The sequence below is a fragment of the Trachypithecus francoisi genome, unplaced genomic scaffold (assembly GCF_009764315.1).
Source record: "Trachypithecus francoisi isolate TF-2019V2 unplaced genomic scaffold, Tfra_2.0 Lachesis_group4, whole genome shotgun sequence".
In the NCBI taxonomy this organism is placed as follows: Eukaryota; Metazoa; Chordata; class Mammalia; order Primates; family Cercopithecidae; genus Trachypithecus; species Trachypithecus francoisi.
Window position 1 is genome coordinate 120,227,915 of NW_022681469.1, and position 27,662 is coordinate 120,255,576.

Genomic DNA, 27,662 nt, shown 5'->3' on the forward strand with positions numbered 1-27,662 from the left:
GTCGCAGCTACTCAGGAGGCTGAGGCAGGAGAATTGTTCGAACTGGGGAAATGAAGGTTGCAGTGAGCCAAGATCGCGCCACTGCCCTCCAGCCTGGGCGACAGAGACTCTGTCTCCAAAAAATCCAAATAAATAAATAAATAAATAAAGGTGGCATCAGTGTCTTGGTAAGCATATGCTGAAGGAGTCAATGAAAAGCTGAAATTGGCTAAAATGATTTAAGGAAAAAAGAGCTATCCAGGTATCCATCTGGAGCAACCACCTGTGGTAGATGCGGTGCTGGGCTTGGTCTGTCTGTGATGCCATCTAACCCTCAGGCCACCCTAAGGAAGGCTCTGCCATGCCCCTCTGCAGACGGGACACTGAGGCCTGGGGGGTAATGGAACATTGCTCACTGTCACAGTTAGCGAAGGCAGAGCTGGGATGAGAGGATCAGGGTGGAACTGAGATTCCCTGACAATGATTCTTTTTTTTTTTTTTAATTTTTATTTTTGAGACAGGCTCTTTCTCAATCTCTGTCCCCCAGGCTGGAGTGCAGTGGCATGATCCTGGCTTACTGCAGCCTCGACCTCCCTGGCTCAAGCGATCCTCCAGAATAGTTGGGACTACAGGCAGGAACCACCATGCCCAGCTACTTCTTGTATTTTTTTTTTTGTAGAGATGGGGGTTTCGCTAGGTTGCCCAGGCTTATCTGGAGCTTCTAAGCTCAAGCAATCCCATCACCTCAGCCTCCCAAAGTGCTGAGATTACAGGCGTGAGCCACTGCGCCCAACCCCCGACAGTGACTCTTGAAAGGGGTTCAACTTTTGCTTCTGTGGGAGCCCCAAGGACGCTAGATTTCCCATCTTTCAGAGTCTCACCGGCCCACCCTGCATAGAGAGGAGTGGCGAAGTCTAGAGCGGTTCTTCTCTTTTTTTTTGAGACCATACTCTGTCGCCCAAGATGGAGTGCTGTGGTTCAATCTCGGCTCCCTGCAATCTCCACTTCCTGTGTTCAAACGATTCTTATGCCTCAGCCTCCTGAGTAGCTGGGACTACAGGTGTGCACTATCACACCCAGCTAATTTTTGTGTTTTTAGTAGAGATAGGTTTTCTACTAACCCCATTGGCCAGGCTGGTCTTGAACTCCTGACCTCAGATGATCCACCTGCCTCGGCCTCCCAAAGTGCTGGGATTACAGGTGTGAGCCACTGTGCCCGAGTGGCTCTTAAATCAGACTTCTGAGTCCAAAGCTAGCTTCTTCAACTAAGTTATACAGATGGCTTTGGGCAGGTTCCTCACCCTCTGGGGCCTCAGTTTCTTTACCTGTGACATGGGGGAGGTCACATACCCACCTGAGTTGATAATGCATCCAAAGGGCATGGCGGTGGGCCTGGCTCATAGGAACCTGAGTCAGGGGGAGCCTCACTGTCATCTTCATCAACAGCAGTGAGAGGAGCAGGAAGGGGGCTCCTGGGTCCCTGGGGCCCTTCCTCCAGGGATCTACCATCAGAGGGTGCCCTCCCAAAGGTGGGGAGACAGCAGCAGGCCTGTTGTTCTGTATCACCCAGCATTTCAACTCTCCCAGGCCACCATGGTTGGCGGGTCCCAGTTTCTTTTCTTTTCTTTTTTGTTTTGAGGTGGAGTCTCGCTCTGTCGCCCAGGCTGGAGTGCAGTGGCGTGATCTCGGCTCACTGCAAGCTCCACCTCCCGGGTTCATGCCATTCTCCTGCCTCAGCCTCCCGAGTAGCTGGGACTACAAGCGCCCGCCACCACGCCTGGCTAATGTTTTGTATTTTTAGTAGAGACGGGGTTTCACCGTGTTAGCCAGGATGGTCTTGATCTCCTGACCTCGTGATCCATTCACCTCGGCCTCCCAAAGTGCTGGGATTACAGGCGTGAGCCACCACGCCGGGCCCCAATTTCTACCATGGTTGGCGGGTCCCAATTTCTACTGAGGTCACCCCATGGAGGTCACATGGCCGGGGTCCCAAACCCCAGCCTCACCACTTCCATCAAGCCAAATGCTTCCCATTTCCAGCCCAATGATGGTGCTAACTTCCCTGCCCCTCCTCGGAGATCCCCAGCTCCAAATAACCTCCCCGATCTCCAGGGTATTTTGGTGACAATACGTGCCTGCCTGTCTGCCTCCCTTAGCGGGGTCAGCTACTTCTATCAGTCTCAATGCCCTAGAAACCGAGCAGAAAACCCAAGTATTAACAGCCTACCGTATGCAAAGTCTGAGCCTGACCCTAGTATTATATTCCTTGATCTTTAGAATGCCCGCAGACACAGATAAGAGCTAATGGCTCACAAAGGCTGGGTAAGGTGGCACAAGTCTGTAATCATGCAATGCAGCACTTTTGGAGGCCAAGGCAGGAGGATCGTTTAAGGCCAGGAGTTTGAGACCAGCCTAGGCAACAAAGCGAGACCCTGTTTTACAAAGTATTTTATTATTTTTTCTTTTGAGACAATCTTGCTCTTGTTGTCCAGGCTGGAGTGCAGTGGCGCGATCTCGGCTCACTGCAACCTCCGTCTCCCGGGTTCAAGCAATTCTCCTGCTTCAGCCTCCTGGGCAGCTGGGACTACAGGCGTGTGCCACCATGCCCAGGTAATTTTTGTATTTTTAGTACAGACGGAGTTTCACCACGTTGGCCAGGCTGGTCTCCAACTCCTGACCTTGCGATCTGCCTGCCTCGGCCTCCCAAACTGCTGGGATTACAGGCACAAGTCACCGTGCCCAGCTACAAAATTTTAAAAATTAGCCAGGTGTGGTGGCGCATATCTGTAGCCCATTATTTAGGAGGCTCAGGCAGGAGGATCCCTTGAGCCCAGGAGGTCGAGGCTGCAGTGAGCTATGATTTTGGCACTGTACTCTGGCCTGGGTAACCAAGTGAGACCCTGTCTTCAAAAGAAAAAAAGAAAGGCAGGGTGACCTGCCCAGGGATATGTGGTAGGAACAGTGGAGTGGAGAGGGAGTGCTTGATAAGGTGCCTTGTTGGAGGATATTCCCCACACCATGGTGCCATGGGGAATCACATAAGCAGGTCAAGTGTGCCTCACTCAAGCACTTGAGGCTGCACTCAAGCACTCAGACACCAAGTCTGCAGAGGGGGTCAGGGCAGGAGACACACACAACTCACTGCCAACCCCAGACTCTGGACCAGGGGGACCTGCTAAGCACTTTCTCTGTAAGATCTCACTTAAGCCTCCCATGAACAGCCCTATAATGTGGATGCTATCACCTTCTTCACTGTTCTGCAGAAACTGACAAATAAAGCCAGTTAAACCAGGCTAATTTGGACTGAGGGGCTGGGGTGTGTGTGGTCAGAGAGAAGCTCCAGGAGGGAAATTGTGGACTAGAACAAAGTCTGAAGAGTGTGGAGAAAAAGGGGAAGGGGAAGGGGAGAAGAAAAGAAAGAAAGAAAGAAAGGGAGAGAGGGAGAGAGAGAGAGAGAGAGAAAGAGAGAAGGAAGGAAGGAAGGAAAAGAAAGAAAGAAAAAGGAAGGAAGGAAGGAAGGAAGGAAGGAAGGAAGGAAGGAAGGAAGGCAGGCCGGCCGGCCGGCCGGCCAGGCGTAGTGGCTCACACCTGTAATCCTAGCACTTTGGGAAACTGAGGTGGGTGGGTCACCTGAGGTCAGGAGTTTGAGGCCAGCCTGGCCAACATGGTGAAACCCTGTCTCTACTAAAAATACAAAAATTAGCCAAGTGTGATGGCACCCGCCTGGAATCTCAGCTACCTGGGAGGCTGAGGCAGGAGAATCGCTTGAATCCAAGAGTCAGAGTTTGCAGTGAGCTGAGATTGTGCCACTGTACTCCAGCCTGGGCAACAGGGTGAGACTCTTGTCCCCCACACCAAAAAAAAGAAAGAAAGAAAGAAATGTGTTTTACTGCCTGCAAGCTTGAGTTCTCCCTCCAGCACCCTCCCCAACAGGGCCCCTCAGAGGCCTGGCTCGAGGAATGGATATGGTGGCCTTGTCATCTGCAGGTGACACCAGGCCTGCAGGTTGTTCTCCGAGGTGTCACCCCCTCATTCTTTTTTTTTTTTTTTTTTGAGACAGAGTCTCATTCTGTTGCCCAGGCTGGAGCACAATGGCGCAATCTCGGCTCACTGCAACCTCCGCTTCCCAGGTTCAAGCAATTCTCCTGCTTCAGCCTCCCGAGTAGATGGGACTACAGGTGTGCACCATCATACCTGGCTAATTTTTGTATTTTTTAGTAGAGATGGGGTTTCACCATATTGGCCAGGCTGGTCTCGAACTCCTGACCTTGTGATCTGCCCGCCTCAGCCTCCGAAAGTGCTGGGATTACAGGCATGAGTCACCACGCCCAGCCCATACACTCCCTCATTCTTGACTGTGCTACTGTAGTGGACGAAACAGCCCAAAAGCATGGCTCAGCTGGGAGAGTGGGGAGGGAGTCCAGCCTGGGTGTGTGCAAAGGAGTCGCCCAGGAAGCTCACCGTGGGGTCTGCCCTTAGAGCTGCACTTGCCTGGGGCCAAGCCCTGGGTGGCTGGGGCAGGTTACCTGGAGGCCCAGGGGCCAAATGCAGGAGCAGGTTCCCATCAGGACAGGGAAACAGTGAATCAGAGATGCAGCTCCTGCATGCAGGGGAGTGGGCACGGGCAATCTCCTTACCCCAGGGTCCTTCCCCAGCCTCACCTCTAAGGCAATGAAGGAGGGTTGGGTCTGAGGGCACTCCTGACACCTCCACCTGTCCCCATCCCCTATCAGCGTTCCAGATTCTAGTGCACGCCCGAAATTCTAACCCCAAAGAAGGGTGGTGGGTTGCGCTTCTTCCCACTTTTTTTTTTTTTCCTTGAGACTGGGTCTCACTTGCACCCCAGGCTGGAGTGCAATTAGCTCACTGCAGCCTCCAACTCCTGGGCTCAAGTGATCCTCCTGTCTCTCGGCCTCCAGAGTAGCTGGGACTACAGGTGCGCACTACCACGTCTGGCTAATTTTTAAGATTTCTTGTAGAGACGGGGTCTGGCTATGTTGCCCCAAATGGTCTTGAATTCCTGGCCTCAAGCGATCCTCTTGCATCCACCTCCCAAAGTGCTGGGATTATAGGTGTGAACTACCGCACCAGGCCTTAATTTCACATTTGAACTCTCCTACATTAAAAAAATATATATTAAAAAAAAAAAAAAATAGGCCCAGCGTGGCAGCTCATACTTGTCAGCACTTTAGGAGGCCAAGGTAGGAGAATTGTCTGAGTCCAGGAGTTCGAGACCAGCCTGGGGAACAGGATGGATTTGATCCCTACACGAATTGAAGCTGCCCTGCTAAGGAGAGCCTGCCTGGAGATGAGACGCTCGTCCTGACGCCTCAGGATCACGGGGTCTGGAGTGAGAGGGCTAGAACAGAAGCAGACAGGCTGGGCATGTGGGCTTACACCTGTAATCCCAGCACTTTGGGAGGCCGAGGTGAGTGGATCACCTGAGGTCAGGAGTTCGAGACCAGCCTGGCCAACACGGTGAAACCCTGACTCTACTGAAAATATAAAAATTAGCCAGGCATGGTGGTACACACCTGTAGTCTCAGCTACTCGGGAGGCTGAGGCAGAAGAATCACTTGAACACAGGAGGCGGAGGTTGCAGTGAGCCGAGATTGCGCCATTGCGCTCTAGCGGCCTGGGTGACAGAGCAAGACTCTGTCTCAAAAAAAAAAGAAAGAAAAAGAAGACAAGACATGGCAGTCAGCGTGCAGAGGAGGGGCGACTGGAGAAAGACTGGGGGTCAAGTGGGCAAGACCTGGGTGGGCTGGGTGGGAGCGGGGCTGGATGTGGTGCTATGCACCAGGGAAGGGACACAGAAGCGGGAGGCAGTCTGGGAGGAAGACTTGCAAGCACCATATGGGGACACAGTGGACTTTCAGAGTGTCCAGGCACCCTGCAAGCAGAGCTGGTGTGCGGGGCAGAAAAGGGTCCCCAAGACGTTACTGAGAGCAGAGAGGTCACACCTTCCTCAAGGCCGGCTGGAGGACGCAATGGCTCTTTGTGTTCCAAGAAGCAGCTCTTACCAGGGGGCTGCCTGCCTGGCCCCAAAGTTTCTCTAGTCTCCTTACTACAGACCCTCTCTCCCTGCCAGCCTCCTCCATCCCCACAGCTCAGCCAATCTGAAACAAATAAACAGCTCCCCTTCCTCCAATACAAATCAGCATTAGACCTTCCATCCTGCAATTGTCAGATGTGCCCTTCCCGGGCGTCCAAAGCAGAACAGACCATCCGTGCCACGGGAGCAGAGGCCACCACTGCCACCTCGCCGAGGCTTGCATCAAGTACAGGGCACCTCAATAAATATCCATTGAATTTATATGAATAATAGGTTCACTATGTAATCAACACCTCACTAAGTCCCTGACATAACATTCCCCATTTAACTCTCACAACAACCCAGGATATTGAGAGTATTATCTCCGGTTATTTTTTTGTAGAGATGGGGTCTCACTACGCTGTCCAGGTTGATCTCAAACTCCTGAGTTCAGGCAATCCTCCCTCTTCGACCTCCCAAAGTGTTGGGATTACAAGTGTGAGCCACCATGCCTGACCTTATCCCTATTTTAAAGATGAAATCAGGCCAGGGTGTGATGGCTCACGCCTATAATTCCACCACTTTGGGAGGCCAAGGCAGGAGAACTGTCTGACACTTTTCCTGCTATGTGCACATCCTGAGAAATGACCCTTGGCAACAGCTTTTCCATCTTGGGTTAACAGTGGAAAGGAGTGCAGGAGGGCATAGGCGGGGAGGAGTTGGGAGTGGGGGGGGCCAAGGCTGCACCCTAAACTGCTCTTGCCCACTGTGTGACTTGGGGGCAGACAGTTCCTTCCTGCAGAGCTGCTGTAAGGGTGAATGATGGGAACTTCCAGTGGAAGCCTCATGGATAGTGGGTGCTCAAGAAGGATCTGCTGTGGCTGGGAGCAGTGGCTCACGCTTGTGATCTCAGCCCTTTGGGAGGCTGAGGCAGGTGAATCACCTGAGGTTAGGAGTTTGAGACCAGCCTGGCCTACATGGTGAAACCCCATCTCTACTAAAAAATACAAAAATTAGCTGGGTGTGGTGGCACATGCCTGTAGTCCCAGCTACTCGGGAGGCTGAAGCAGAAGGATCACTTGCACCCAGGAGGCAGAGGCTGTATTGAGCCGAGACTGTACCTGGGTGACAGAGTAAGACCTCATCTCAAAAAAAAAAAAAAAAAAGATGGGAACATCAGACACTGGGGACTCCAATAGAGGGGAGGTTGGGAAGGGGAGGAAGGTTAAGAAATTACCTACTGTTGGACACAATGTTCACCATTTGGATAAGGGGCATACTAGAAGCCCAGTCCCCACAGGTATGCAATATATCCATGTAACAAACACACACGTGTACCTTCTGAATCTAAAATAAAATAAAATTTTAAACATTAATTTTTATTTATTTTTTTGAGACAAGGTCTGGCTGTACTGCCCAGGCTGGACTATGGTGGCACAATCTCAGCTCACTGCAGCCTCCACCTCCCGGGGTCAAGTGATCCTTCCACCTCAGCCTCCTAAGTAGCTGGGACCACAGGCACACGCCACTACACCCAGCTACATTTTGTATATTTTGTAGGGATAAGGTTTCACCATGTTGCCAAGGCTGGTCTCGAACTTGTGAGCTCAACCGATCCACTCGCCTCTGCTTCCCAAAGTGCTGGGATTACAGGCATGAGCCACCATGCCCGGCCTCAAATTTTATTGTTTTTAATTGTGGTAAAATACACATAACAAAATCTACCATCTTAACCATCTTTAAGTGTGCAATTCAATTCGTATTAAGCAAATTTGCAATACTGAGCACAACTGTCACCATCCATCTCTAGAACTCTTCATCTTACACAATGGGAACTCCACACCCACTAAACACCAACTCCCCAGCTCTTAGCCACCATCATTCTTTCTGTTTCTATGACTCTGGCTACTACACCAGGTATTTCATACAAGTGGGATCATGCAGTATTTGTCCCTTTATGACTAGCTGATTTCACACAGCATGATGTCTTCAAGGTTCATCTATGTTGTAGCATGTGTCAGAATTTCCTTCCTTGTTCCCCCCTGCATAATATTCCTTTGTGTGAATATACTCCATTTTGTTGATCTGTTCATCCATCAATAGACACTTGGGTCACTTCCACCTTTAGGCCCTAGTGAATAAGGTTGCTGTAAATGTGGGTGCATGGCCGGGTGCAGTGGCTCACGCCCGCTATCCTAGCACTCTGGGAGGCCGAGGCTGGTGGATCACTTGAGGTTAGGAGTTCAAGAACAGCCTGGGCAACATGGTGAAACCCCGTCTCTACTAAAAATGCAAAAATTAGCCAGGTATGGTGGCGTGCATCTGTAATCCCAGCTACTGGGGAGGCTGGGGGATGAGAATCTCTTGAACCCAGGATGAGAATCTCTTGAACCCAGGAGATGGAGGTTGCAACGAGCCAAGATCACACCACTGCACACCAGTCTGGGTGATACAGCAAGGCTCTGTCTCAAAAAAAGAAAAAAAAAATGTGGGTGCACAAGCAAAACCCCGGGTTTATAGGCAGAGATCTAGCTCAGAGGCTGGAGTACGTTCAATGTGTTATGGTGAGGGCAAGGCTGAGTATATGGCACCTAGACACCGGTTTTCCATGTAGGCCAGGTGCTATAGCTCATGCCTGTAATCCCAGCACTTTGGAAGGCTGAGGCAGGAGGATCACTTGGACCCAGGAGTTCGTGACCAGCCTGGGCAACAGAGTGAGACCCCCATCTCTATAAAAAATACAAAAATTATCTGGGCGTAGTGGTGGGTGCTTGCAGTCCCAGCTACTCAGTGGGGATGAGGCAGGATTGATGGAGCCCGGGAAATCAAGGCTGGAGTGAGCTGAGATTGCATCACTGCACTCCAGCTTGGGTTACAGGGTGAGACCCTGTCTCAAGAATTTTTTTCAAAAAGTTTTAATTTAGCACTGTGGAGGGCCCGAAGGGACTGTGGACACCCAGAATCCCACTGGCCCAGCGTTTATGCAACTGGGCTGGTTCCTCATATTGCAGATCTGTTGTAAGAGAAAACCTTTCCAGTCGTGTGCAGGCTCAGAAGAAACCAATTAAACCTTTTACAACTTTTTTTTTTTTTTGAAATGGAGTTTCACTCTTGTTGCCCAGGCTGGAGCGTAGTGGTATGATTTCAGCTCACTGAACCTCTAACTTCCGGGTTCAAGCGATTCTCCTGCCTCAGCCTCCCAAGTAGCTGAGATTATAGGCGCCCGCCACCACACCGGCTAATTTTTGTATTTTTGGTAGAGATGGGGCTTCGCCTTGTTGGCCAGGCTCGTCTTGAACTCCTGACCTCCAGCGATGCACTCACCTCGACCTTCTACAGTGCTGGGATTACAGGCGTGAGCCACCGCACCCAGCTACAAGTGACTTTTTTAATCCCTGGGAGATGAAAGTCCACACCAAGGGTCGACCAGTCCTGAGCCCTGTGGGTAAGGGCAGAAGGGGATCGGGACCAGCCCTCTCACCCTCTCATCCTGCACCCCGAGGCATGGGTGATCCCAGGAAGCCACTCACCAGGCACCAGGGTGGCTTCCCGGAGGAGAGGATGCTGAAGCCGACGTCAGAAGAAGTGTCTGTGTTAGGTTTAAGGACTCACGAGAGTTCTCTGGCTGGACTAAAGGTAGGGTGATCATATAGTCAGGTTTGCCCTGTTGTCTGCAGGCTGTTGTTATTATTATTATTATTATTAGAGACAGGGTCTCATTATGTTATCCAGGCTGGAGTACAGTGGTGCAATCTTGGCTCACTGCAACCTCTACTCCCCAGGCTCAAGCAATCCTCCCATCTTTGCCTCCTGAGTAGTTCGGCTCACAGGCACGTGCCATCATGCCTAGCTAATTTTTGCATTTTTTGCAGAGTTGGGGTCCTACCATGTTGCCTGGGCTGGTCTCCACCTCCTGAGCTCAAGCGATCAGCCTAAAGTGCTGGGATTACAGGCCTGCAGGGATTACAGGCGCGCGAACCACTGCGCTTGGCCAATCTAGTAATTATTTTAAGTACCTCCTGCTATTCTGAAAACTGTTTGTTTCCATCTCAATGATAAATGGCAGGGTCATTTCATTCCTTATCTGTTGCTACATAACAAATTACCCCAAATCTCAGTGGCTTGAAACAACAACAAACTTTTATTATCTCTGACAGTTCCTACGTGTTAGGAATTTAGGTGTGGCTGTTCAGGGCATTGGCTGGGGCTGCAATCCACTGGAAGGCTTGCCTGGGGCGGAAGGATCTGTTTTCAAAGTCCCACTCCGCCGGCTGTGGGTGAGACGCCTCAGTTCCTCTCCATATAGGCTTCTCCATGGGGCTGCTTGGGTGTTCTCAGGCCTTGGCGGTTGGTTTCCCAGAGCAAGGGATCTGGGAGAGAGGGAGTGCCACGCAGAAGCTATCCTTTTGTGCCTTAGCCTTGGAAGTCTCGCAGTATTGCTTTTACCATCTCCCAGTGACTTAGAAGAAAGTAGCTAAGACAGACACTTAAAGGAGAGGGGGGGCCGGGCGCGGTGGCTCAAGCCTGTAATCCCAGCACTTTGGGAGGCCGAGACGGGCGGATCACGAGGTCAGCAGATCGAGACCATCCTGGCTAACACGGTGAAACCCCGTCTCTAGTAAAAAATACAAAAAACTAGCTGGGTGAGGTGGCGGGGGCCTGTAGTCCCAGCTACTCGGGAGGCTGAGGCAGGAGAATGGCGTAAACCCGGGAGGCGGAGCTTGCACTGAGCTGAGATCCGGCCACTGCACTCCAGCCTGGGTGACAAAGCGAGACTCCGTCTCAAAAAAAAAAAAAAAAAAAAAAAAAGCAGAGGGGGGTGGAGGGATCCTAGCTTTTAAAACCACCAGCAGCTGGGAGCAGTGGCTCATGCCTGTAATCCCAGCACTGTGGGAAACAGAGGCGGAAGGATCACTTAAGGTCAGGAGTTTGAAACCGGCCTGGACAACACAGTGAGACCCCCTCTGTACAAAAAAATCTAAAACAAAACAAAACAAACTACCACGGTTGGCCAGGTGCGGTGGCTCACGCCTGTAATCCCAGCACTCTAGGAGGGCAGATCACTTGAGGTCGGGAGTTCAAGACCAGCCTGGCCAATCTGGTAAAACCCATCTGAATTAAAAATACAAAAAATTAGCTGGGCATGGTGGCGGTACCCGTAACCCCAGCTACTCAGGAGGCTGAGGCAGGAGCATCACTTGAACCCAGTAGGCAGAGGTCGCAGTGAGCCAAGATCAAGCCACTGCACTCCAGCCTGGGAGACAGAGTGTAACTCCATCTCCACAAACAAAAACAAAACAAAACAAAACTACCATGGTTACCTAAAATAGGGCATGTGTTGGGAAGGGAGTAGACAGAGCCAGACTGGACAGACAGAAGACATCTGATCAAGAAAGATTCAGGCCGGGTGTGGTGGCTCATGCCTGTAATCCCAACACTTTGGGAGGCCAAGATGGGTGGATCACCTGAGGTCAGGAGTTCAAGACTACCCTGGCCAACATGGTGAAATCCCATCTCTATTAAAATACAAAAAAATTAGCCAGGCATGGTAGTGCGTGCCTTGCCTGCAATCCCCACTACTCAGGAGGATGAGGCGTAAGAGTCGCTTGAACCCAGGAAGCAGGGGTTGCAGTGAGCTGAGATCACGCCATTGCATTCCCGCGTGGGTCACAGAGTGAGACCCTGTCTTAAAAAACAAACAAAACCGCACAAGGTAGAGATGTGGTCAGGGATTCGGAAGGAATGCATGAAGTCCAGCCAGCACCCACTCCAGTTGTGTCGTTCCTTCCTCCTGGACTCCCCCTTGCCCCTGCACTCCCAACCATGGCCCCTGTGTGGGTCTCTGGTCCTCTCACCCTCTACTTTTGCTGGAGAACACACAGGACTCACATCTTTTCCTCCCACAGGACAGAAACTCCTTTCGCGCTTCCTATCGGGCCTTGCCTACAGCAGGTACACGCTGTAGGGTTTCTGCGTGAACACAGCGTACCAATTTGCACCTGCCACAGGACAGCGGCTTATTCCCTACAGACACCTTTCTCTTTCCAGCCGCCAGGCATTTGCTCCTCCAGCTCAGAGGGATGGGGCTGCAATGAGCATTTGGGCTGCCCTAGAGGCAGGAGGCAGGAAGCTATCTGGATAGTTCAGGAAAGAGATGAGGGAAAAGGAAAAAGGCATAGGAAAAAGATTTGGGAGCTGGGGTTGAGCCAGCCCCTTTCTCTGGGCAGCAGCAGACTATGGCTGTCCTAAATGGGCATGGGCAAGGCTCTGGAGCTCACCCCTTACCCTCTCCACCCATACCCCTCCCCTGATCCATCTGTGCCCACCTACTCCTGTTCCCTGCTTGCTCATCTTGCTTTATCCCCAGCACCTCCTGACATTTTCTCATCTCACCCATCACCCCATTCTTGGCTCAGATGGTGCCGCCTCCTCTAGGAAGCCTTACTGGCTTACAGCTCTGTGGTCCTAGAGCGTTTTGGCTGCCCCTCCCCAGAGGCCGACACCTAAATGACAGGTGAGGTCCTAGGCTTAGTTCTGTGAGAGCAGTGACAGCATCTCCACTTTCCAGAATCAGGATGCGATTATGTTTGTGTGTAAAAAGTTTTCTAATCCTGGGCTTTTCTGGCTCTGCCCTCACAAACTGGTGCTGGCCAGTGGCTCCAGGGCCTTCCCAGTTAATGCTTAATGGCTGGGTACGGTGGCTCACGCTTGTATCCAGCACTTCAGGAAGTCCAGCACTTTGAGAAGGCTCCTCAGGATGCTGACGCAGGAAAATTGCTTGAACCTGGGAGGTGGAGGTTGCAGTGAGCCGAGATTGCGCCACTGCGCTCCAGGTTGGACGACAGAGCGAAACTCCATCTCAAAAAACAATAATAATAAATAAAATAGGCCGGGCGCGGTGGCTCAAGCCTGTAATCCCAGCACTTTGGGAGGCCGAGACGGGCGGATCATGAGGTCAGGAGATCAAGACCATCCTGGCTAACACGGTGAAACCCCGTCTCTACTAAAAAATACAAAAAAAAAACTAGCCGGGCGAGGTTGCGGGCGCCTGTAGTCCCAGCTACTCGGGAGGCTGAGGCAGGAGAATGGCGTAAACCCGGGAGGCGGAGCTTGCAGTGAGCTGAGATCCGTCCACTGCACTCCAGCCCGGGCGACAGAGCGAGACTCCGTCTCAAAAATAAATAAATAAATAAAATTAAAAAAAAAATAAAATAAATAAAAGACTTCAGTGTTCACTGTGGCTCATTTGCAAGATTTCCTGCAGGTAGGAACACGAACAATCCAGTGCAGGTCAAAACAAACCAGAGACGTGCATTTTAGCAGATCCAGGCATTCAGCAGATCTGGCCCAGGAGGGCAGCAGGAGGTTTTGATGGGCACATGCGTATTGCATACTTGTCTGTGTAGTTTTTTCCAATCCAATGGGCTTTCTAGACTGAAATGTAAAGATAACAGCATTTCATGGGCAAAAAGGAGGGTGTTGCTCGGCCAGGCATGGTGGCTCACACCTGTAATCCCAGCACTTTGGGGAGGCTGAGGCAGGTGGATCACCTGGGATCAGGAGTTTGAGACCAGCCTGGGCAACATGGCCAAACCCTGTCTCTACTAAAAATACAAAAATTAGCCAGGCATGGTGGCTCATAACTGTGATCCTAGCACTTCGGGAGGCCAAGGTGGGAGGATTGCTTGAGGCCAGGAGTTCAAGACCAGCCTGGGCAAAACAGTCTCTACTAAACATAGAGTAAAATAAATTAGCCAGGTGTGGTGGTGCATGCCTGTAGTCCCAGCTATTCGGGAGGCTGAGGCAGGAGGATCCCTTGAGCCCAGGAGTTTGAGGCTGCAGTGAGTTCCAGCCTGGGCAATAGAGTCCCTGTCTCCAAAATAAACAAATAATAAAGAGGTGGCTCCATAATAATACTAATAAAAAAATAGAGGGGACTCTGGGAGTAGGTTCAGGTTCCAGCAGGGTCGGGGTGAGCCAGACAGATGGGGCACACTGGGATCCCACCTAGATCCGGGGTCACACAGCGGTCTGTGCACAGTAATTTCTCTGCCCCTCACACCTGAGTCAGCCTCCAGGCCTGTCCTAGGTAGGTCAGCTACGGGACCAAGTGCCTCAGTCCCACTGTGGACAAGGTCATCACCCACAGCTGCTGGGTTCTCCACCTCCCTGTGGCGGAGAGCATCCATCCAGGTGGCAGGCCCCACCTTGAGTGGTGAATCCTGATTGGTCCATGATGGTCTCATTCCCTGTGCCTGTGATAGGCTGAGGCATGTTCATGTGACCCAGTTCTGACCAATGAGATGAGGAAGTCTGTGCAGGGATTGGGGTCACCCCTGGAAAGGTTTTCTCAGGGACACCCTAGAGGCAACAGCTCCTTCCTTCACCGAGTTTCCTCCTGACTGCCCAGGACGCCCAGAGCCACTCCAGCCATTACAGTGGGGCTATGCTTCTCTGCCACGGTTAGTAGCCAAGCAGAAATTGATGACCTCATCAAGCCTTTAAGTTACTCAAGCCTGGAGCAGCCCAACCCATAAACTCTGATCACACAAAGTTCAAACTTCTTATTGGTTGTGTCCTGGCTTTTTGTTGTTTGTAGCTCAAATCATCCTTGCTGGCCGGGCGCAGTGGTTCATGCCTGTAATCTCAGCACTCTGGGAGGCCAAGGCGGGAGGATCACCTGAGGTCAGGAGTTCGAGACCGGCCTGAACAACATGGTGAGACCCCGTCTCTACTAAAAAATACAAAATTAGCTGGGCGTGGTGGCGGGTGCCCGTTATCCTAGCTCCTCCGGAGGCTGAGGCAGGAGAATTGCTTGAACCAGGGAGGTGGAGGTTGCAGTGAGCCAAGATTGCACCACTATACTCCAGCCTGGGTGACAAAGTGGGACTCCATCTCAAACAAACAAACAAAAGCCACAAAGCATCCTTGTTGATAGCCCCTGGTTACACTTCATCTTCTTTTTTTTAATTGTTTTTCAGAGACAGGGTCTCTGTCGCTCAGGCTGGAGTGCAGTGGCGCCATCATAGCTCACTGCAGCCTCAAATTCCCAGGCTCAAGTGATCCTCCCACTCAAACCTCCTGCGACAGGTGTGCACCACCATGCCTGGCTATTTTTTAAAAATTTATTTAAAAAAAATTTTTTTTATGGAGATGGGGGTCTCAATCTCCTAACTTCAAGGGATCCTCCCACCTCAGCCTCCCAAAGTGCTGGGATTATAGGCATGAGCCCCTGGGCCTGGCCTCATCATTTTGAGTTAAGCCCATCCTACCAGAAGAAGAGTGAGCCCAATGTGCCCTCAGGGAAGCTGAAATGGAATCTAGAAGGATGCAAGGGGAAGAAAAGGGTAAGGCAAGAAGTAATACTCTAGGCAGAAAGAACAAAGGCCTGAAGGCTGGAGGCACCCTAGCGTGTGGCTGGAAGCTTCGAGGTGAGGCTGGAGAGACAGGTAAGGTGGGCCACAGAGGGCCCTCAGCTAGGTCACAGAGCCTCAGGGTTACCACAGAGGACAAGGGACACTCAGCGGACAGACTTGACTTCACCTACCCAGGGTCTTGCCTTCTGGTTTTACGCTGAGAATAAATAAGCTCATTCCTCACCTAGTCCAGCCACACCCAGATGCTTCTCCAAAGGTCCTGGATGGAGGCTTGGTTCAGCAGACCTGGGACAGGGTCGCTGGGCTCTGCTTCTACCAGTTGTGATTCTGCCTTCTACAATGTCATCTCTTCCGGCCCCCAGGGCACTCCTATGAGACTCTGGCAAATACTTGGGCTGAAATCTGGGTCACTCTGATGGTCAGAAATCCATCAAACAGACATTTACTAAGTGCCTACAAAGCAGGGTGCTAAGCACAGCGGGGACGGGACCTGGTTCAAATCCCAATTCTGTTTCTTTCCAGCCGTGCGGCCTTGCCGTTGCACTTCTCCAAAGCTAGTGTCTTCACCACTCTGCAAAATATGGCAAAGTCAACGGTAGCTCTCATCATCACTGGTAGGTACTGTGGTGATGGTGGTGGTGGGGAGGGGTGGATCAAATCACGCACAAAAAGCCTGAAGGTTTATAACCTAGGTAAGAGAAAAAGACAAGCCAATATCACGTTGTTAGGGGCAAAAGTTGAAAAATACGTAAGGTGCCTGGAAGGAAGTATCTGAGATAGGCTCTAAGATTCTAACGAAGTAGAATGTCTAAGCAGGTCGTGGTGGCTCTCGCCTGTAATCCCAGCACTTTTGGGAGGCTGAGGTGGGCGGATCACAAGGTCAGGAGATCGAGACCATCCTGGTTAACACTGTGAAACCCCATCTCTACTAAAAATACAAAAAATTAGCCAGGCACCTGTAGTCTCAGCTACTAGGGAGGCTGAGGCAGGAGAATGGCGTGAACCCAGGAGGCGGAGCTTGCAGTGAGCAGAGACTGTACCACTGCACTCCAGCCTGGGCGACAGAGTGAGACTCCATCTCAAAAAAGAAGAAAAGAAAAGAAAAGAAAAAAATAAAGCAAAGGCCCACCAAGGCCAAGTAGGCGGGAATATAGAAAGGCCAGCGTTTCAGTTCTGTGCTCCTAAGCCTTTCAGAACAGTGTGCTGCAGACAGAAGGGCTGGACATAACCATTCAATGGGGGCATCTCTTGCAACCTGCAATAGCAAAAACTCAGAGCTTACGCAGAAAGGTGCAGGTTTGCACATTTAAATCCCGGGTCTATCACTTCTTACATGACCTTGAGCAAGTCACTTAATCTTTTGTGTTCCTGGTTTGCAAAGCAGGTTTAATACCTAATACACAGAACACACCTGGGGGTCCTGGGGTCTAGATCCCCTCTTCCGACTAGTTCATTCCAAGTGTGAGCCACTGGCCCTTACGGCTTTTCTCCTTTAAAAGCCCTAAGGACCAAAGGCTCATGCCTGTAAGTTCATGCCTGTAACCTCTGAGAGGCTGAGGTGGGAGGATCATGTGAGGCCAGGATTTCGAGGCCAGCCTGGGCAACACAGTGCGACTCCCATCGCTACAAGAAATTTAAAAATTAGCTGAGTGTGGTGGTGCGTACCCGCAGTCCCAGTTGCTTGGGAGGTCGAGGTTAGAGAATTGCTTGAGCCTAGGAGTTCGAGGCTGCAGTGAGCTATGATGGTGCCACTGTACTTCAGCCTGGGCAATAGAGTGAGACCTCATCTCTTAAAAACAAACGAAAAGCTCTAAGATCTAGTGCCACCTCCTGCAGGTAGGCACCCAGCCTTCTAGGTACCCTGCTAGACCAGCCCTTCCCTGACTTCCCCCTGCTGTAGAGTGATGGCCTCTTTCTTTCTCTTCCACCAGGCTCTAGAGCTTGGCAGAGGAAGGGGCAAGGCATCTTTGTATCCCTTGGACCCGGCCACACCCCCACACAGAGTGAATGTTTCCTAATGCCATTCCCTTTCCATAACTCCACTCCACGAGAGGGAAGAAGTGACTTAAGTCTGCTAAGGGGCGGAGGGAAAGGTTCAGGAAGGTTTCAGGGTGCTGTCATTAGCTCTTGAGGATTGAATAGAATTACTAGGGGTGGGTGGGGAGAATATTCCAGGCAGATGGGAGAGGTAAGATACAAAGCCACAGAGGTGTGTAGAGAACAATAAGGCAAATTGTGTATTTGCTGGGGGAGGGCTAAAGATGAGGATTCAAGGCCAGGAGCAGTAATCCCAGGATTTTGGGAAGTCGAGGTGGGAGGATCGCTTGAGCCCAGGAGTTGGAGGCTGCATTGAGCTATGATGGTGCCACTGTACTCCAGCCTGTACAACAGAGCAAGACTGTCTCTAAAAGAGAAAAATGAAAAATAAAAAAATAAAGATGAGGTTTCAGGATCTAGATCCCAAAGGGCCTCGAATGCCATGTCAATGATTTGATGCTATAGAATGTGACTGACAAAATTTTAAATGGGCTGGGCGCGGTGGCTCACGCCTGTAACCCCAGCACTTTGGGAGGTCGAGGTGAGTGGATCACCTGAGGTCGGGAGTTCGAGACCAGCCTGACCAACATGGAGAAGCCCCGTCTCTACACAAAATTAGACAGGCCTGGTGGCACGTGCCTGTAATCCCAGCTACTCGGGAGGCTGAGGCAGGAGAATCGCTTGAACTTGGGAGGTGGAAGCTGCAGTGAGCTGAGATCATGCCATCGCTCTCCAGCCCGGACAACAGCAAAACTGTCTCAAAAAAAAACAAAACAAAACAGTAAACAGGTGGCACAGGGACCCTCAGGGCATGCTATGCTAGTCTGGGCTAAACTTAGGTTTTGGAGAGGGAGGTGACAGAGCTATGGGTCAACACCCGGGGGCAGGTATTGCAGGAAGATTCTAGGGGCTTCTACCTGGATGGCTGATGACTGAAAACAGCTTCAATGCTATATCCCTACTCTACGACCCATTCACACTTGCTAAAAAGCCGTTTCCCACAATCATCCCACGTCATCCACACAGTTCTGCGTCCACGAGTGGGCCAAGTAGTGCTATCTCTATTTTACAGACGGACAAAGTGTGAGCCAGAGGACACAGACTTCGCCTCAGCCATGCAGGCAGGGAGCTCTGGTCATGATCCGGAGCCACTATCTGGGCTCAGAGTGCTTGGGGTGGCTGGTCCTCAGGCATTTGACAAATGTTCCAGCACCTTTTGAGGCCAGACCAAGGAAACACAGAGATGGCCTTTGGCCTCTGAGTCATCTTGAAACTGGACTAGTCAGCTGGGTCACCTGGGTCTGGGACAGGACAGGCTGCTTTCTGCGGGAGGGAGGAAGGAGGACCCACTGAGAGGCAGGTTTTCTTGTGTTCAGAGGCCAGCAGAGGGGCTTGCCCCCAGAGACATGCCTATCCGTGAGTCCCCAAAGGGAACCCTGAGTTGGGGGTTGGAAGAAGTCCAGTCCCTCCACCAAGGGGAAGGGGCTGAGGGATCCCGCCCTTTGCTGCCTTTCTAAGCCCCCAAATGCCCCCTCCTCCCAGCACCCAGGCCCAGTGAACAGCCGCAGCCTGAGTCATCATCCTCATTTGAATGGTGGCCGAGAAATCAGCCAGGGGGCTGCCCAGGGCTGAGGGCCAAGGCTTGGAAAAACAAGGCTGTTCTGTTACCTCCAAGCCTTGGAACATCAAGCCTGGCTAGGGAGTGGGGGGCAGAGGGCAGGCAGAAGCAGGATCTGAAAGTGTCAACAGCCAGAGGGGTCTTTTGTGTGAGGGGTGGGGGCGCGGTTCAGAATCCGAGCTGTTGGCTTTGTTTTCAAATGACCTGTTTAATCATTACCCTTTGCAATCAACGGGGAGCACAGGCTCCGTGGCAGAGTCTAGGCGAGGATTTCAAATCTCCATACCCTATTGAGCAGCCGGAGAAGAAAGTAAACAAGATACCACCGGCAGATCTGGCTCCATCTCGCAAACAATAGCCGGACTGAGCACCCGGCTCAGACACACACATCAAAGTGAGATTTCCAAGCGAGAACTTTCACAGGCAGATAACAGGCTCGGATGGAATTATTTCCCTGTGTCCCTTGAGCTCAGTGCCAAAGGGGGCAGCCTAAGGGGGCTGTCATTTTCACGCTAACCTTGACCTGTAATGTATTCATTCATTTTGCAGTGAGGGAGAGCCACCACCGCCCCAAACCGCGAAAAACCAACCAGTAACAACTTTATCATTCCTTTTTAACAGTCACAATGGTGGGCAAACGAGACTTAAGTTACAGCAGCTAGCTGGTACTCACACTCCCCTGGGCTCAGGCTCCTTCAACAACAACAAAACCCTAATGCAAGCACCCACCGGAGCTCACAAAGTCAAACCTTTACCTGGCATAGGGAAAATCCGAGTGAGAGAGAGACAGTGAGAGAGTGTGTGTGTCTGTCACTGTGTGTGTTTCCCTCTTTTACCTTCCAAGGCCTTCAACTATTTTTCCCCCGGCAGCATCCAAGCCCAGCCTCAAGGCAGATGCATAAACACGCCTGCTCCTCCCCTTCCACGGTTGGGCAAAACATCCCCCACCCCTTTTCCAGGACCCCAAGGAGAAAGAATCACGTCCTCTGCAGCCCCTCCCTGGCCCTCGCCCAGCCCCCCTTCCCCCCCAATTCCAGGCCGTCGGCGATCAAGCCTCGTAGGCACCTTGAGATAAACACCCACTAATGATTTTATGATTTTCTGCTCTGGGTAACCGCGCTCAGCGGAATCCCTCCCCCCGCCGTGGCGACGGGGGCCGGCCCAACTGAGGGATGAGGGGGATGGGGGCGTTAGTTTGTTTTTTCCACGGCCGCGTCCTCACACCTGTTTTTCATTCATTCATTCGTTCGTTCCTTCATCCATTCACGGATCCGTCACTGCAGCCGCCCCAGCCCCTCGGATTTCGGAGAGGGGGCTGCGATGGGGGAGGGGGTGGGAGATAGGGGTGTTCGACAGAGGTGGGGGGTGGCGCACCGGGGGGTGGAGGGCTGCGGGGGGTCCGGGAGCCAGGACCCTGCGGCTCGGGCTTTGTCAGACGCGGGCGAAGCGGCGGCGGGGGCGGGGCGGGGGCGCTCCCGGGGCCCGAAGTTGTTTTCCGAGGCGCGGCGGCGAGGACAGCGGCCCGGGGTGCGCCCCCTTTGTCTGTCCCCGGCCGGCGCCGCGTCCTCGCGCGCTCACCTGGTCTTGGAGGACAGGAAGGCAAGTTTGATCAGGCCGTAGGTGAACAGCGGGATACTCTCCTTGGCGACGCTGGCAACTTGCAGCCGGTGCTCCAGGATGTGGAGTTCCATCGTCCGCCCGCGCCCCGTCCGCGGCGGCTCATCCGCGGGGGGACGAGCCGCGGCCCCCGCCCCCTCCGCGCCCTGCCGGCACCGACAGCCGGCCCGGGGACCCGGGAGCTCGGCGCCGGGCGCGGGGGGCGGCGGCGGCCAGGCCGGGCGGGACAAAAGGGAGGAGGCCAGCCAAGTTGCGAGGGGGAGCCGCGGGGCGAGGGAGGCAGCGCCGGCGGAGCAGCAACCGAGGGGCCGAGCGGCGGAGCAGCGGCGCGCGGCGCGCGGCGCCCGGCGCGGGGAGCAGCTGGTGTTCGCTGTAACAAACAACTTGCCACTCAAACGCCGGTCCCCGCTGCGCATGCGCGGCCCGCGCGCGGCCTGCCGGGACTTGTAGTCCGCCTGGGGGCTCCCCCGGTGCTGCTGCTGCTGCTGTTGCTGCCGCGGGGGCTGGGCGGTCGAACTACCGGCAGCCCGGTGCACGGGAAATGCAGGAGCGCGGGCACCTTCAGGGCCACGGGGAAGGCCGAGGGGAGGCACTGGGTGGGTGGAGCCACCCCGAGCCTAAGTGCGCCCTCTGGCACCCACTCAGGCTCGGTACTAGGCGCTTGGAGTGTAAAGCAAGCAATGCAGACTACTCCGGTGCTGAAGAAGGCCCGAGTCTGGGAGCGCCAAGATGTAGGGCAATCGGTCATGAGAGTGCAGAGAAGCCAAACCGAAAAGCTTGCTGGGGACACGGTGGGAGGGGATTGACAGGTCAAAGGGGGTGACCTGGAGGAGGGGACATTCAGGCTGGGTTTTGAAGGATGAATGGGAGTTTGTAGCAAGGGAGTGTGGATGCGCGGATGGAGGACAGAGGCCTTCCGGGCTGCAATACAGCGTGTCCAAGGGCACAGAAGCGTGAAAGCCCCCACGGTGCTGTGTTTGGTTTTGTTGCAGCGGAAAACGTGAGGGAGGAGAGAAAAGAGATAAGGCAGGCACAGTCACTAGGAGTCAGGTCGGGAAGGTCATGTGTGCAGAGCTAATGAGGTGGCCATTTATCCCGCGGGAGAGGGGGTGAAGGGGACTGCGAAGGCTGAATTCGAAGAAAATGTAAAATGCGTCTGAGGCACTTTCAACCCCAGGGCCCATGCGCCCGGACCACAGAGGTTCCTCCTTCATGGCTGTCTGGTTTTGAAATGTTCTGGGTTAAAGTGACTGGTGCTTCGACTTTTGGCAGAGTAATCTGGGGATGTGATGGGTGAGATCTATCTGCCAGGGCAGGCTGAGAATTCTCTTTTAGGGGAAAATTGCAGCTGTGCTCCCTCACCTTCCTTCAGCCCTCCTCTGTTAGGTAGGAACACACTAGGTTTTGTCATTTCCACAAAAGGATGAAAAACCTGGAATCTGTGGTAGATAGATCTTAGAGCATGCATATCACCCTCCCACTTCATTTTCTGTTACTTTCTTTTTTTTATTTACTTACTTTTTAGAGACAGAGTCTTGCTCTGTTGCCCAGGATGCAATGCAGGGACGCAATTATAGCTCACTACAGTCTCGAACCCCTGGGCTTAAGCGATCCTCCCACCCCAGCTTCCCGAGTAGTTGGGACTACAGTTGCACAGCACCATGCCTAGCTAATTTTTTTTTTCACTTCCACCCCCCCCAACCACCCCCAGACAGAGTCTTGCTCTGTTGCCCAGGCTGGAGTGCAATGGCACGAACTCGGCTTGTTGCAACCTCCACCTCCTGGGTTCAGAGATTCTCGTGCCTCAGCCTCCCAACTAGCTGGGATTACAGGCGTGGGCCACCACGGCCGGCTAATATTTGTATTTTTAGTAGAGACCAGGTTTCACCATGTTGCCTAGGCTGGTCTTGAACTCCTGCTCTCAGGTGATCCACCCACCTTGGCCTCCCAAACTGCTGGGATTACAGACGTGAGCCACTGTGCCTGGCTTTTTTCTCAAACTCCCAGCCTCAAGTGATCCTCCAGCCTCAGAATTTTTTTTTTAAGCTTATCTGTCTCTTCCCTATACAATCTCAACTCCAAGAAGGCAGTGATTTTTTGTCTGCTCTCGGCTGTGTTCCCATTGTCAGCAATAGTGACTGGCCTATGAGAGACACTCATTCAATATTTGTGGAATGCATCAATGCACCTATCTATGCCTTTAGAATCTAGAGATCTAGAAAGTCCAAACAGAAGTGTATTCAGGGGCCAGATTACACAGATGTGTGAAGCAGTTGGCTATCAGATAGTTGGAAATGTGACTGGGTGCGATGGTTCGCGCCTGTAATCCCAGCACTTTGGGAGGCCAAGGAGGGTAGATCATTTGAGGTCAGGAGTTCGAGACCAGCCTGACCAACATGGTGAAACCTCCTATTTACTAAAAACACAAAAAAATTAGCCAGGCATGGTGGTGCATTCTCCTGAGGCAGAAGAATCGCTTGAACCCAGGAGGTGGAGGTTGCAGTAAGCTGAGATCGCACCACTGCACTCCAGCCTGGGTGATAGAGTGAGCCTCCATCTCAAAAAAAAAAAAAAAAGGTTGGATATGGTACAGATGAAGCAAAGCCTGCCTGAAGGCATAAAATTCAATTTCTAAAAAAAAAGAAAAAAAAAAAAAAAAACTGGCAGGGCATGGTGGCTCACTCCTATAATTCCAGCACTTTGGGAAGCCAAGGCGGGCAAATCACAAGGTCAGGAGTTCGAGATCAGCCTGGCCAGCATGGTGAAACCCTGTCTCTACTGAAAATACAAAAATTAGCTGGGCATGGCAGCATGCATGTGTAATCCCAGCTACTTGGGAGGCTCAGATAGGAGAGTTGCTTGAACCTGGGAGGCGGAGGTTGCAGTGAGCTGAGATTGCGCTACTGCGCTCCAGTCTGGGCGACAGAACGAGACTCTGTCTCAAAAAAAAAAACAAAAAAACAAACACACACATACACAAACAAAACAAAACAAAACAAAACAAAAAGCAGGTGAAACAAAACAAGGCTAAAGGCAAGATTTGGCTTGTTTTCTGACTTCTGCTCTGGATGGCCTAAGGTAACATTTTTCAATCTGCAGGCTATGTATGACCCATCTAGTGGACGGTGAAATCAATTTAGCAGGGCATGGCAAGTATTAAAAAAAATAATTAAACAGGCTGGGTACAGTGACTGATGCCTGTAATCTCAGCATTTTGGGAGGCCAAGGCAAGAGGATCTCTTGAGGCCAGGAGTTTGAGATCAGCCTGGGCAACATAGCAAGACCCCTCATCTCTACAAAAATAAAAATATAAGAAATTAACTAGATGTGGTGGCATGCGCGTGTAGTCCTAGTTACTCAGGAGGCTGAGGTGGGAGGATCCCTTGGGCCCAGGAGTTCGGAGCTGCAGTAAACTATTACTGTACCATTGGACCCTAACCTGGGTAACAGAGTGAGACCATCTCTTCAACACGATGGAAAAACTCCCCCCACAAAAAAAACAAAAAACATTTTTTAAATAGACTAGAAAATGACACAGTGTTGCATATAAAATGGGTAGGTTACTATTATCTTTTCTATACCGCAGGACACTTTAGTTCTGCCCATGTGGCCAGGCGCGGTGGCTCAAGCCTGTAATCCCAGCACTTTGGGAGGCCAAGGCGGTCAGGAGATCGAGACCATCCTGGCTAACACGGTGAAACCCCATCTCTACTACAAATACAAAAAAAATTAGCCGGGTGAGGTGGCGGGCGCCTGTAGTCCCAGCTACTTGGGAGGCTGAGGCAGGAGAATGGCCTGAACCCAGGAGGTGGAGCTTGCAGTGAGCCGAGATTGCACCACTGCACTCCAGCCTGGGTGACAGAGCAAGACTCTGTCTCAAAAAAAAAAAAATCTTTTTTGTCCATGTGTAAGGGGTGCAAGCGTGTGTGTGTCTGCCTATGTGCACTAGAGCTTGATATAAAGGTGTTTTACTGTGGGTCTTGGTAAAAAAAAAAAAAAATTTTTTTGAGACAGGGTCTTGCTCTGTCACCCAGGGTGGAGTGCAATGGCACGATCTCAGCTCACTGCAACTTCTGCCTCCTGGGTTTAAGCAATTCTGCTGCCTCAGCCTCCCGAATAGCTGGGACTACAAGTGGTTGCCACCACACCCGGCAGATCACTTGGGGTCAGGATTTTGAGACCAGCTTGGCCAACACGGTGAAAACCCCATCTCTACTAAAACTACAAAAAAAAATTAGCTGAGTATGGTGGCATGCACCTGTAATCCTAGCTACTTGAGGGGCTGAGGCAGGAGAATCGCTTGAACCAGGGAAGCGGAGGTTGTGGTGAGCCAAGATCACGCCATTGCACTCCAGCCTAGACAACTAGACTCTGTCTCAAAAAACAAACAAACAACAAGAACAAAAACAAACAGGTCAGGTACAGTAGCTCATACCTGTAATCCTAGCACTTCGGGAGGCCGAGGCAGGTGGATTGCCTGACATCAGAATTTTGAGACCAGCCTGGTCAACGTGGTGAAACCCTGTCTCTACTAAAAATACAAAAATTAGCAGGGCATGGTGGTGAGTGACTATAATCTCAGCTACTCAGGACGCTGAGGCAGGAGAATTGCTTGAACCCGGGAGGTGGAGATTGCAGTGAGCTGAGATTGCACCACTGCACTCCCAGTAGAGTGAGACTCCATCTCGAAAAAACAAAACAAAACAAAACAAACACAACAGAAACCAAAAAACAAAACTCGGCCAGGTGTGGTGGTTCATGCCTGTAATCCCAGCACTTTGGAAGGCTGAGGCAGGTGGATCATGAGGCCAGGAGTTTGAGACCAGCCTGGCCAACACGGTGAAACCCCGTCTCTACTAAAAATACAAAAATTAGCTGGGCATGGTGACAGGCATCTGTAATCCCAGCTATTCAGGAGGCTGAGGCAGGAGAATCGCTTGAACCTGGGAGGCAGAGGTTGCAGTGAGCTGAGGAGATTGCGCCACTGCACTCTAGCCTGGGAGATAAAGTGAGACTCCATCTCAAATAAACCAAACAAAACAACAGAACCAAAAAACAAAACCCGGCCGGGTGCGTTGGCTCACACCTGTCATCCCAGCATGTTGAGAGGCTTTAATTGGACAGATCACTTGAGGTCAAGAGTTCAAGACTAACCTAACATGGTGAGATCCCGTCTTTACTAAAATTACAAAAAAATTAGCTGGGCACAGTGGCATGTGCCTGTGATCCCAGCTACTCGGGAGACTGAGGCAGGAGAATCACCTGAACCTGGGAGATGGCAGTTGCAGTGAGCCAATATGACACCACTGCATTCCAGCCTGGGCGACAGAGTGAGTGAGACTATGTCTCAAAAAAAAAAAAAGAAAAGAAAAATGTCCAAATATGTTTGGAAGAGGGTGACCAACTGCCCTGATTTTCCTGGAACCAAGGAGAATTTCAAGATGTAAGACTTTCATTTTTGAAACCAGGACACTCTCAAGGAAGACAAGTTGGTCACATGACTTTGAAACAATTTAGTTAGGTAAATCTACGAACTCTAAATACAGATCGAGTATTGTGAATGAAAATTAAGCATCCAAATTAAGATGTGCTATCATGTGTAAAATGAACCCTGGATTGCAAAGATTATTATGAAAAAAATTAAAATATTTTATTAATAATTTAAAAATATTGATTATATGTTGAAACACTTTTTTTTCCTTCTGAAATGGAATCCCACTCTGTCACCCAGGCTGGAGAGCAGTGGTGCAATCTTGGCTCACTGCAACCTCTGCCTCCTGCGTTCAAGTGATTCTCCTGTCTTAGCCTCCTGAGTAGCTGAGATTACAGGCACTCACCACCACGCCCAGCTATTTTTTTTTTTTTTTATAGCAGAGACAGGGTTTCACTGTGTTGGTCAGGCTAGTCTGGAACTCCTGACCTCAGGTGATTTGCCCGCCTTGACCTCCAAAGTGCTGGGATTACAGGTGTGAGCCACTGTACCGGCTTTTTTTTTTTTTTTTTGAGACAGAGTCTCGCTGTGTTGCCCAGGCTGGAGTGCAGTGTTGTGATCTTGACTCATTGCAACCTCCGCCTCCTGGGTTCAAGCGATTCTCCTACCTCAGCCTCCTGAGTAGCTGGAGCTACAGGTACACGTCACCATGCCCAGTTATTTTTGTATTTTTAGTAGAGACGGGGTTTTACCATGTTGACCAGCCTTGTCTGGAACTCCTGACTTCAGGTGATCTGCCCACCTCAGCCTCACAAAGTGCTGGGATTACAGATGTGAACCACTGTCCCTGGCCAAAATACTAATATTTTGGCAGCACTTTGGGAGGTCGAGGCAGGTGGATCACTTGAGTTCAGGGGTTTGAGACCAGCCTGGCCAACATGGTGAAACCAAACCCCAACTCTACTAAAAATACAAAAAAATTAGCCTGGCGTTGTGGTGGGCGCCTATAATCCCAGCTACTCAGGCAGCTGAGGCAGGAGAATTGCTTGAACCTGGTAGGCAGAGGTTGCAGTGAGCTGAGGTCATGCCACTGCACTCCAGCCTGGGCGACAGAGCGAGACTCTGTCACACACAAAAAAAGCAAGCAGAGTGAAGTCAGCACCCAATTCAACATGGCAGGTTCTAGAGAGGTTCAAATCATGATGGAGCAGGGTGCGATGAGGAGAGGTCACTGTTACAGGCTACTGTTAGTCCACACTTGGTCTGACCTAGTGGCCATCTGTGCATGGCGGCCACCCAGCATAGATTTTGATGATTTCCCATGTTTTGAGCCCTGTCTTCACAAGGTGAGCTTCTGCAGCCTCCCTGCGGCTAAGATGCAGGCAAATCAGACCTGTGTATGACTCAGGTTCAGAAGTGAGCAAAAGGTGCGTGGATGGGCTTTCAGAGGAGGCAGCAGGGATTTGTTCTGGTAACGGTTACTATATACTACATAGCTCACACTTAGTGGAGAGAAATGACAAGATAGCCCGGTGCAGTGGCTTATACCTGTAAGCACAGTGGCTCATG

At 51.5% G+C, this 27,662-nt stretch overlaps 1 protein-coding gene across 2 annotated transcripts in view; it reads right to left on the minus strand.

The window, feature by feature from the left end:
• CASTOR2 (cytosolic arginine sensor for mTORC1 subunit 2) overlaps positions 1–21,102 on the minus strand; it is a 69,269-nt gene extending 48,167 nt beyond the window's left edge. For both annotated transcript variants that reach the window (XM_033192918.1, XM_033192919.1), the window contains exon 1: positions 20,624–21,102. In XM_033192918.1, the coding sequence (XP_033048809.1) occupies positions 20,624–21,078 (455 nt within the window). In that variant the 5' untranslated portion in view covers positions 21,079–21,102. The remainder of the gene's footprint in view (positions 1–20,623) is intronic.
• Positions 21,103–27,662: the final 6,560 nt, after the last annotated feature.